We start from the raw sequence: 11,784 nt of genomic DNA, 5'->3' as shown, positions 1-11,784 counted from the left end.
AAATTATCTTTGAGTCACTACCGCCAACTGGGGAAAATCGAGACTATAGTCTGAATAGGTACAGGAGATTTGAGAGCAATAAATTTGGAAATCGGTGTACAAATTGTTTTGTTCTATTTCTGTTTCAACGTAAATCAACGAAAAAAATCAAAACTTCATGCAAAAATTTGGCAGATCCTGATTTGCCCCTGATGCAAAAAATAAAACGATGTTTTTATCGAATTTCAAATTATAGATATGCGTTTAAGGGGTAACATACATGTAAATCGACAAAAATGTCAGAGGTTTGTGTGAGTACACACTTAATTTTATTTAAAATCTGTTTTCAGGGTATTAAAATATACATTTTTATCTATTATCAAAACAAATTTGAAGACATTTGGTTGTATCATTGCCGATATATAGCTATTTGAAGTTAGCAGTTTTAGAAAACATTGCTTCGACCAAATCGGCTCAAAATTTTGGTGAAGACTCATTAAACCGGTCCCGTGTGCATGACGAAGGCCGATTTTCAAAAAGTTTATTTATTAAAAATGATAAAAATATTTTTCTGTTTTTCATATAAAAAATCGACAGTTTTTGATTTTTGTATTTTTGAAAATTCAAAGTTTCAAAATCGGGCTTCGTCATGCACACGGGACATGTCTTGGGAGTCTTCACCCAAAATTTCAGCCAATTTGGTCCATCCCATCTCGAGATATCGTGGCACCCGTAAATCAACTTGGTGTTCAGAGAAAAACACTCAGAAAGTTAGACAATTGGCTTTGCGCATGGCAAAAATCTGAGCTTAAATCGTCTCTAACTCAGTTAAATCATGAAATATCTTCATGAAACTTTCAGGAGTGATTGAAAACCATCTTTTATGTGGATTTAATAAATTTTCTGTAAAATGAAATTTTGTGATTTTCTACATGTATGTTACCCCTTAATATAATAGCAAGCTTAAAAAAAATAATAAAATATATATTTTTAAAAGTGCTAGGCATTTTGCGAATCTGTAAACTAATATTTTTTTACAATTTCAACTGTTCTTATCAACAATTTCAACATTCTAGACCAGAGATTTTTTTCGGGAATTCCAGGGACAAAATAAAAAATTTCCCGGGAATCGGGAAATCCCGGTTTAAAAAAAAATTGGGCGTTTTGTCCCGAGAATTCCCGGGATGGACGCACTAATTGTAATAGCCCTCAAAAAAATCAATTAAAAAAAGAAGTAAAAATATGCATGAGCAAGATGCAACAGCTAAAACCTTTAAAGCTATTTTTTCTTCAAAAATTTGCCGGGATCGGTACTGAAACTCTAAATTGAAAAAATATTTTGAAGCATTTTTTGTTGGGATATTACTAAATTTGTTTTTATTTTTTTAAATATCCGTCAAGTTCATAAATAGTAAATATGACTAAATTAAAAAAAAAATGTAACAAAAAACCCCTTTACTAGTACATTATTGCGTTTTTCCAAAGATCTGCTCCTTGGCAAATTACGGAGCATCTTCCTCTTCCCCCAAGTCCGCAGTGATTTGACTCTTCTCTTTGTATGGCGAAGCACTAATTCCAGGTAAGATGATCTCTCTCTCTATCGCCGTCTATGACTAGGAACGAGGGGGTGATGAATGTGATGAGTTCGACCGAAGGTAATTAACTGGCGCTGCGGTGGTGTTAAGTGTTAATTGCAAATAAAAAAAAAACACACGACCATTACGGCAACTATTTGTTTGTGAATAGAGTTAAAAGTTTATTTTTTTCATGCGTGTTTTTTTGTTGTTGTTGTGTGTGTTTTGCGATACAAGATGATCCTCAGTGGGATTGTTTAACAATATTGTTTTTTTTTTAATTGGAGTTTGCAACTATGTACAGCTTAATGTTGAAGTATTATTTCTGGGTGTTTGTTAAAAATAGGAATACTTCGTTTTTTTGCATAATGTTTTAATGACAAATGTCTGTTATAAATATGTTTATAGAATCGATTCGAAAATAGTTGTTCACATCTAGATTAAAAGTCTTTTCGATAATGTTTTGTTTGTTTTTTTCTCGTTTTCTTTTTTATGAGATAAAAAGTGAATAGAATAAAAAATAATGATCAACTTTAGAAGCAATTTACTCAGCAGAAAACTAGTTCAAAACTTAAATTGAATGTATTAATATGTCATGGGCATTAGGTTGTGCAAATTATTTATCCTATTTTTTTTCAAAAAATATTAATTCCACCTTGATAAAAAATAATATTGCCAAAATTTAAAAAAAATGGTTTTTTTTTATATTTGAAATTAATTTAAAAAATCATTGGTTAATGTAATACTCAATTAATTTTGAAACAATATAAAAAGTTTATTAAAAAATTGCTGCCCAATGAAATTTAGGTAGTATTGAAGAGTGGATATCTTAAATTGATTTACTATATGCTAGAATATTTTATCTTCAACAATAAAAATTGATTTGATTTTTATAACTACATTCATTGGTTCTGATGTGTGTTGCATTCAGTAAAAAATCGTAATATTTTCTTTCGCTGATACCGGAACATTTTCAAATTTAAATATAATCGTTTGAAACAATTGTTTCACAATAAACAGTGTTTATTTTACCTCAAATGAAACCAGGGTTTAACTTCTCCATAAAACATCTTCCCGTCACGAACTATTAGTTACCCTTTCGATTGAAGCTAAAACATTTTCCTTGAAAAAAGAAACGCATTTGCTTTCACATCTCTCAAACATAACAAGAACGATTAATCTGTAACTTTTGCTTCTAGAAGTATTCCGCGTTTCTTCTTTTTTTTCGTTACATTTTTCTCTTCTCGCTTCTCACCCGTAAATCACTTTGGCTCTGGCGCTGGCGCTTTTCTCACTTTATTCCAGTGGAAGTGCCCATCAATAATTCGCAATCAGCTGCTTTTGCTAACTTTAAATTCGCTCAGTAAACTGAAAAGTTGTGCGAGATTTTATCTAGTTTTTGCTTTGATTTATATTTTAATTTGTTGTTTTTTGTCAATTGGAGTTTGAATTAAATTTTTCAAAATTGTTGCATTTATTATTTTTTCGTATTTTGAATTTTTTGGTGCTGATTTTTTTAAAGGATAGTTGCGTAAGAAAATTGTTTTGCTACCTTTTTACAAAGATGGATATATATAAAATATTTGAAGGAAGCCTTAACAATTGTATAGACATCATTAAAAAACAAACAATAACATTTATGAGAGTAAACTTTAGTGCGTTGCTTGAAATTCATTCCAACCATAACCGATGTGGTAAATTCCATTTGGTGTTTATAAATTTTCATTTTCCACGCTGTTGCTCGACGAAAGCTTTAATATTGCTGTTCAATTTCGCTTCAATGACTATTGGGCAGTTCAACAATACCCCACCAACGACTAGAGCCGCGACGCTCAGCACGTCCCCTCATATATTCATTCAGAGAGCTTTTGTGTGCGAGTCGGCGTTGCACCAGAATACAGAATCAGGCCTATTGATGACTGGTGTTGTTGTTGTTGTTGTTGTTGACGATGCCACAGCCAGCTTATGAAGGTTGCGAGGCCATCCGAATCCGGGCCGTGGCACGTGACTTGTTGTGCACTTCCGCCGTGCGCAGCGTGATGCCGAAGATGTCCTCGTGGTAGCGGTTCTCGTCCTAGGGGAGTAGATTAAAACGGAGATGACAGCATGATTAATTCTGGGTTCTAAAATCGACACACTTTTAGAGTGTTTTTATGAAAACGTCTCAAAATTTGTGGACATTCATGCAACTACGTTGTCCGAGAAGAACATTAAATGCAAAACGATGCGGATATAATTGAGTTTTGGAACGTGTTCCCCATTTATTTGCCTTACTGGAAAACACCATTCAAATAGGATTTTCAGTGAAAAGTTAAATACCCTGCTTTTAATTGGTGCCTCTGTTTAGGCAGTTTCATTTCATTATGAATGATGGTTGACGTCAAAACGGAATCTGGTGACGGATGACCACTAGGATGCCCAGAACATGGATATTTTTTTCAAAACATCCCTTCACAAGCTGAATATTGTTTCTTGAGCTATTTTAGGACTCTGAGGTGAAGTTTATATGGGAAAAATTGTATAAAAACTGAATTTTCTTACTGTTTGGTATGAACGGTGTGCTACATTCAATTCAAATATTCCCAAAAGTAAGATTCTTATTGAAATTTTTTTGCTCTACATCTTTGTAGAACATATTAAAGCTACCGAACTTGATCCTGAAAAGTTATTAGCGATTTAAAAAGTCATTTTTGCATGAAAAATTTTTTTCCGCAGACTTCAGGCTCGATTATCAATGGGTTAATCTCAACTAATTTTGCTCAAAATTGACACCGATGCTTAAATAACCCAAAAAAAACGTTTACGCTTGTGGAGCTAGGGGTCATTTTATAGCACTCATATTATTGATAAGGAAAAGTCGGAAAAGTAGACTGACTCAAAAGGACAAAAATAGTAATCAATCATTCTCCGAATTGCAAAATAAAAGATTCATAACGCCGCAAAATCGGTATTTTTTCTTTAATTTAAATTTTTGTTTTTTTTTTAATCTGGCTGAAACTTTTTTGATGCTTTCGAAATTAAAAGAAGCCATCTATATATATTTTGCATAAAAGCAGTTCTCTCAGATTTTGGTCATTCGATTTTTTTTTTGTATTTTTTAATCCGACTGACTTTTTTGGTGCCTTCGGTTTGCCCAAAGAAGCCATTTTGCTTCATTAGTTTGTCCATGTAAACTTCCATACAAACTTTGCAGCTGTCCATACAAAAATGACACATGAAAATTCAAAAATCTGTATCTTTTGAAGAATTTTTTTGATCGATTTGATGTCTTCGGCAAAGTTGTAAGAATGGATAAGAACTACACTGAAAAAATGGTACTCGGTAAAAAAAAATTGGTGATTTTTTATTTAACTTTTTGTCACTAAAACTTGATTTGCAAAAACACTATTTTTTTTATATGTTTTAGGGGACATCAAAAGACAACTTTTCAGAAATTTCCAGGTTGTGCAAAAAATCTTTGACCGAGTTATGAATTTTTCAATCAAAAGTGTTTTCATTTTCAAAAAATCGAAAAATTGGTCGCAAAAAATTTTCAACTTCATTTTCGATGTAAAATCAAATTTGCAATCAAAAAGTACTTTAGTGAAATTTTGATAAAGTGTACCGTTTTCAAGTTATAGCCATTTCAGGTAATTTTTTTTTTTTTTTTTTTGAAAGAAGTCACAGTTTTTCGTTTTTTGCCTTCCTCACCTCACTGAGGCAAGGCTATAAAATCACTCGAAAAATGAACTTCTTAAATATACCTTCACGTATACATATCAACTCAGAATCAAATTCTGAACAAATGTCTGTGGGGATGTGTGTAGACACGATTTTTTTCCACACGATTATCTCAGAACTGACTGAACCGATTTTGGCCGGATCCGCCTAATTCTGTTCGTTTTGGGGTCCCCTAAAACCCTATTAAATTTTATTTTGTTAAGTAAAATATTCAAAAAGTTATGTCAAGAAAAAGATTTTTGTAGATACAAAAAGGGTGATTTTTTGCATAACCTCAAAAGGCCGGGTCTTTTTGTTTACGTGCGAGAGTCGCGCCAGATGCGAATCGCTCAGTTGCCACATTGCTTCAAATGAGAGTCTGCATGTTTTCTGGAAAAGTCTGTATCAGGTATATATTTTTTTCATAAACTTATTTTCATTATTACTTTGTAAATGTGAGGAAGGCATCACCCACCTAATGGTGGATTAAGAAACGTTTTTTAAATAGTGCCCACTTTAGAAAAAAATATTTTTGAAAATCTGGGAAAATTCTCTATATTTTGCTTTTTTGAACTTTGTTGATGGCCTTTAGTTGCTAAGATATTGTCATGCAAAGGTTTAAAAACAGGAAAATTTATGTTTTCTAAGTCTCACCCAAACAACACACAATTTTCTAACGTCGATATCTCAGCAACTAATGGTCCGATTTACAAAGTTAAAACATATCAGAAAAAAATAAAGATAGTGTTTTTTTACAAATCAAGTTTTAGGGACAAAAAGTTAAATTCAAAAGCACAAATTTTTTAACGTGTATCATTTTTTTCAGTGTAGTCCTAATCCATAGCTACAATTTGGCTGCTCAACTAAAACAAAGCAGGGTTTCGTAAATACACTATCAGAAAGGTTAAGAAATGATTCATTAAGATATTGTTTAAAGATTTTGGCATTATGCTTAATTAAACAAAAAAAAATCTTGTTATTTAACGCAAAACGTTTTTGATATTTAACACAATAATTGTATCAAAAGTGACTAAAATATATAAATTGGAGGCACAGCAAGAACAAGTTTTTGTCCAAACTTTGTTTTGGGATCGGTAAAATATCATTTGAAAATGAAACAAATGAATTTTTGAAGATTTATTGATTTTTGGACCACAAGCGGAGGTACCAAAAAGTTATTATAGAAGACTTATAGTACAAGCCAAGCCTCAATTTCACCACTGAGGGTTTGGTGGTACATATCTACGTTTTGGAGAAAGATACGACATTTTTGAAAAAATCATGACTTTTAAGTAATAAGTAAATATCTCTGGAAGTAAGAATACAATAGATGTCATTCAAAGCCAAAGATTTAGTGCATGTAAAGACCTTTCAAATGAAACCAAGCGAGCAGGTTTACGCACTGTCAAATTTGAGTAATGACAATTTCAAAAATTTGATCTATTTATTTGGAACATTTTTGCAAAAATTTAAGTGGGTGTTTTACCTCACTTCCCTTCATCCTAGGGAGCTCATATTTGGGATGAGTTCATATTTTGTGTAGACCAACAAACGCCCATCGGTGCCCATCAAAGCAAGCAGCGTGCACCCTAGCGAAAATCTGACTCTTTAAAAGAGTTATATCATCTGCAAATTCTTTATTTATGTAAACTAATGTCAAAACATAAAAAAATGACTTTTCATTCCCGCCGTTTGGCATTTGGGTTGGTATCATCCCGCCAAAAAAATCAAAGTAAACTTTGGGTTGCGATGGAAAAAAAATCTTGTCAAATGTTTGCATTTTTGTTGTCAGCCGCACGGTTTTCGCAACAGCGGATGAAATTCGAATTGTTCCAGCATTTGTTTATCGGCAGGACCATTGGCCGTCATCTCCAGCACATCCCCCCAAGATCAAAATTTATTTTTTTACGTTTTGTTTACCGTGACCAAATTGGAAGAAAATTGAATTGATATCATTAAATGACTCAAAGAGGATTTTTGCAGAAAAAATTAGGTTAATTTGTTAAAAAGTGTTTGAAAAATTCAGTTAAAAGTTGAAAATTTATAGAGCACTACCAGAGCTACCAAGGGCGTAAGATTTAATAAAAAAAAACTACTTCGTATTTTACAAAAAGTGTCAAAAACATGCAAACATTTTTCAAATACTCGCTCCAAACACTTGCAAACATTGAGTTGTGATTACATTAAAAGGGTATTCAAGTGAATAGCAGGTTTTTAAAGTAAATTCATTGCTTATCGATTTATTCATGAGATTAAACCAGTTAGATTTGTTCTGGATGAATTATTTGCCATGAACAAAATATTTTCTTCTTTTTTTTCTTTTCAATGTTTTGCTATGAAAAACACATTTGCTGCATGATTTTATTTCATTTTATCTAAATTATCAATTTTATTCAATTCAATCCAATTCGGGTTTATTTGTGAATAATCAAGTTACAATGAGTTCATTTAGGTACATAACAGAGTTTTGGAGTTCCTTTCAGCTGTGTGTTACATCGTAGTTCAATCGAAGGCATTATTACTTATAACTATTGAATAGACAAGAGTAAGAAAAAGTTTTCAAAAAACTTACAGAATGTCAATTTTATTCTTTATCGTTACTTTCTCAAACTGGTCACAGAGACGTATTCAAAAGCAATTTTATCGTTTTGGAGCATGGATTCATTTTACTCACTTTCCAAGTTAAAAAAAATATACCTGGCTACTTCTTATCAACACAAAATACTAATCATTATTTTTTGATATTTTGAACGAATTGAAAGACAGATATTTAGAAAAATTTATATATTTTCTTGGAGTTGTATGGTTTTATACAAGTAGCCAAAGCAATAATTGAACCTAACACTTATTTTGATCAATATAGTTACTATTTTATACTATTTTGTTGCAAAATATTAACCAAAATTAGGATCAGAACAGTTTTCCCGGGATTTCTCGAGAAATTTGTTGAAAATTTTCCGTTTCCCGAGAATTCTGTAACCCCGGGAAACCGGGAAACCGTCGTTCTCTGTTTTGCAGAAGATAATTAAATCGTAAACAAACAACTGGTTGAGATTAAAATTTGATTTAAATCGCCTAGAAGTTTTTTTCAGAATCGGCTTCCAGTCTCACCTTGATGAAACGCTTGTCTAACTAATATTCCCTGTCAAAATTAAATCAGCTGATTAAACACATTTACGTATCTGCGTCAATGATGATGAGTTCAGTGGCGTGTCACCAAATATCACACGACGCATTGCTCTGTAAACTCCGACACAATGTACCCCCCTAGACTTCCCGCAACCCCGTCATGCTCTGTACTACGGTACTACCAAGAAGTGCCATAAAAACTAATTTATCGATGTTATGACCAATTGTTGTTCACGTCAACTCAGCACAAAACAGTTACAAGCAAACCACGGTGAGCTACAGACGTTCAGACGTCCTGCGCTGTTGATTAGTTTTGCTTTATTCGAACAAAGAGCTCGCGAAATCCCTTTGTTCGGTACAAACCATCGTTTTGTTGCTATGGCGAATGCGGAAAATGCGTCCCCGGTTCGGAAGCGAAGATATCCTCCGTTCTCCACGGGACCTTTCCTGGTTATGCTGGAAACGACCGGAACGGCCAACCTGGCTCCTTCAACGCTTGCCAAGAAGCTGATTGGGCAATTCGGCCCCGACTTCATGAAAGCCATGCCAGTTGGCAAAAAAAAGATGAAGGTGCTTATGAGAACGGCGCGTGCCGCAAACGAGCTGTGCGAATTTCGACATAAAAACCTTACATGCACCATCCCCCAGCGGTTGGTCGAAACCCTTGGCGTTGCCCACATCGGGCTGGAAGTTCCTGACGATGAGCTCAAGGACGCCAGGGCCTACGACAAAACGAAGTGCGTCCAATTCAACAACCCAGATGTGCTCGAAATTCGCCGCATCAAGAAGAAGACCGCAGATGGTGGTGAGACAGCGCTAACTACGACTGTGGTCACCTTCAGCGGTCTGAAACTACCTACCCATGTGGAACTTAACTACGTGTTGTACTCGGTCAAACCCTACAACTACCCGATGCGCCAATGCAAACATTGCTGGCGTTTTGGGCATGGCGATAAGGGATGCAAATCCAAGAAGAGATGTTTGTTCTGCCCGGAGAAAGAGGTGGCTGACGACCACCAATGCGATCAGACCAACCCAACATGCGTGAACTGTTCCGGGAAACACAGGGCCGACCACAAGGACTGCCCCAAGGCCAAGGAACAAAAAGAAGCAAGTCAAAAGCGTCAGCAGGCCTACTCCCAAGGACCTACCGACTGGTTTTCAAGCATCGGTCGGTCAACTACCAACTCGGTGGCATCCGCCAGACCTTCGACGACTCCGTCCGCTCAACTCCAACCGGCTCTCGCCGGACCTTCGACATCCCAGGCCACTCCACGTCAACGCGCGGTCCGCGGAACCAAGAACCCTAAACGAGTTCCCGCGGTTTCAGAAAGTCAACATGAACACAGGCCGAAAAAGAGAGTCGTGGTCGACTCCCACGGCAACGAGGACATTTTGCCAACATTGGAGCTGAACATCAATGAACCTGTCGCCAATGCCATCAAGGAGGGAGTGGATTCGACGACCATGTCGGAACTAATCTCTAAGCTGATGGACCCACAAGAAGACGAAGTAACGACGGAAGTCTTCCGCACAAGGGTCAACGAGCTGCTGGTCGATAAGGTGAAGCAATACGTTGGCACGCTGAGATTATAATAAACCGTCACCTCAGGCGCGCCAGCGTCGGCATTGCCTCTGCAGTTCCTGCAATGGAACTGCAGGGGCTTCTACTAAATCGGCAAGTATTATCAACCTTATCAACACAACCAAAACATCCATTGTTTTGATCTCCGAAAGCCACCTTGATACTTCATCAAGCTTCAACCTTCCAGGCTTTCACTTATTTCGCAAAGACCACACAAGCAACTCGAAGGGCGTCTTTGTTGCCGCTCGAAAGGAAATGCACCCTAAAACATTCCACCTAATCGCCCCGGTGGGGCTAGATGCAGTAGCGTGCCAAGTAGTGTGCAACCTCGGTACGCTGACGATAGTGTCGGTATACATCCATCCGGATGCATCAGTTTCGCCAGCGGAGCTCGAAACTTTCTCAAGAACATTCCCGCGCCATGTATCGTGGGCGGTGATTGGAACGCCAAGCACTCAACATGGGGAGACCACCGAGACGACGCACGAGGAGAAGCACTTGATGCTGCCGTGGATGCGGCGCAGATGGTAGTTTTAAACAACGCACAGTGGTCCAGATCGCAAAATTAAGTGGAAAATGGATTTTCCGAAAAATGGTGACGTTTTGGAGCTTTGGTGTCTTCAGAAGAGTTGTTGCAAATGGAAAGGGGCAACTTTTGGTTTGGTTCAAAATTAGGGTGGTTCACGATTAGGGTGATTTTGAAAATCTAACTTTTCAGGAATATTTTTGGGAATTTTTTTGTCTTCTAGAAAGTTGATGGGCTTGCCAATCCAAGCAACTTTGTCGAAGACACCAAAATTTTATCTCGTAATCTACGCCTTCTATGACCAATTTTATAAAAGCATCTGAGCAAACCTTCAAAGATCAGTTTTTGAACGTGGCAATTCAGGGTTAACTTTTAGAGAAAGTGATATTCGGAGCACTTTTAGAGCTCTACAAAACAAACATTTTCATTTTTGACATGTCAATTTGGACTTAAGGGTCAAAAGTTACAGCCATTTAAGGTAAAAAGATGCAAATTTAAAACTTAAATATCTCAAAATGGCGCAAGCCAAATTTTAAGCACTAGGTTGCATTTGAAAGAAGAGATCTAGCACTACAAACGCTGAAAAAATCTCAGGGGTGTTTTTCTTTAAACTTGAGATATCTTCATTTGAAAAAGTCTAATTTTCAAGGGAAAACCATATGGGACCACCCTAACGAAATTCGAAAATTGTCCAAATATATGTTTTCCATGTAATTTTGCCCGCTGAATCTGAATCTGCCCTCAGAATTGAGCCAAAATGTCAACAAATCGATTTTTGGTCATATTTTGGGTTTAAATGATAATTTTACATGGAAACCCAAAATATGACCAAAAATCGATTTGTTGACACTCAATTCTGAGGGCAGATTCAGATTCAGCAGGCAAAATTACATGGAAAAACATATATTTGGACAATTTTCGAATTTCGTTAGGTGGTCCCATATGGTTTTCCCTTGAAAATTAGACTTTCAAATGAAGATATCTCAAGTTTAAAGAAAAACACCCTGAGATTTCAGCGTTTGTAGTGCTAGATCTCTTCTTTCAAATGCAACCTAGTGCTTAAAATTGGCTTGCGCCATTTTGAGATATTTAAGTTTTAAATTTGCATCTTTTTACCTTAAAATGGCTGTAACTTTTGACCCTTAAGTCCAAATTGACATGTCAAAAATGAAAATGTTTGTTTTGTAGAGCTAAAAGTGCTCGAATATCACTTTCTCTAAAGTTAACCCTGAATTGCCACGTTCAAACTGATCTTTGAAGGTTTGCTCAGATGCTTTTATAAAATTGGTCAT

At 35.8% G+C, this 11,784-nt stretch overlaps 1 protein-coding gene across 3 annotated transcripts in view; it reads right to left on the bottom strand.

Annotated features, from left to right (window-relative positions):
- Window positions 1–1,698: 1,698 nt before the first annotated feature.
- Window positions 1,699–11,784, bottom strand: part of LOC6054171 (nitric oxide synthase) — a 151,106-nt gene continuing 141,020 nt past the window's right edge. For all 3 annotated transcript variants that reach the window (XM_038252986.1, XM_038252987.1, XM_038252988.1), the window contains exon 22: window positions 1,699–3,627. In XM_038252986.1, the coding sequence (XP_038108914.1) occupies window positions 3,517–3,627 (111 nt within the window). In that variant the 3' untranslated portion in view covers window positions 1,699–3,516. The remainder of the gene's footprint in view (window positions 3,628–11,784) is intronic.

Source organism: Culex quinquefasciatus, chromosome 2 (assembly GCF_015732765.1).
Source record: "Culex quinquefasciatus strain JHB chromosome 2, VPISU_Cqui_1.0_pri_paternal, whole genome shotgun sequence".
Classification (NCBI taxonomy): Eukaryota; Metazoa; Arthropoda; class Insecta; order Diptera; family Culicidae; genus Culex; species Culex quinquefasciatus.
The sequence above is the reverse complement of the archived record's forward strand: the minus strand, read 5'-3'. Positions and strand labels throughout refer to the sequence as shown.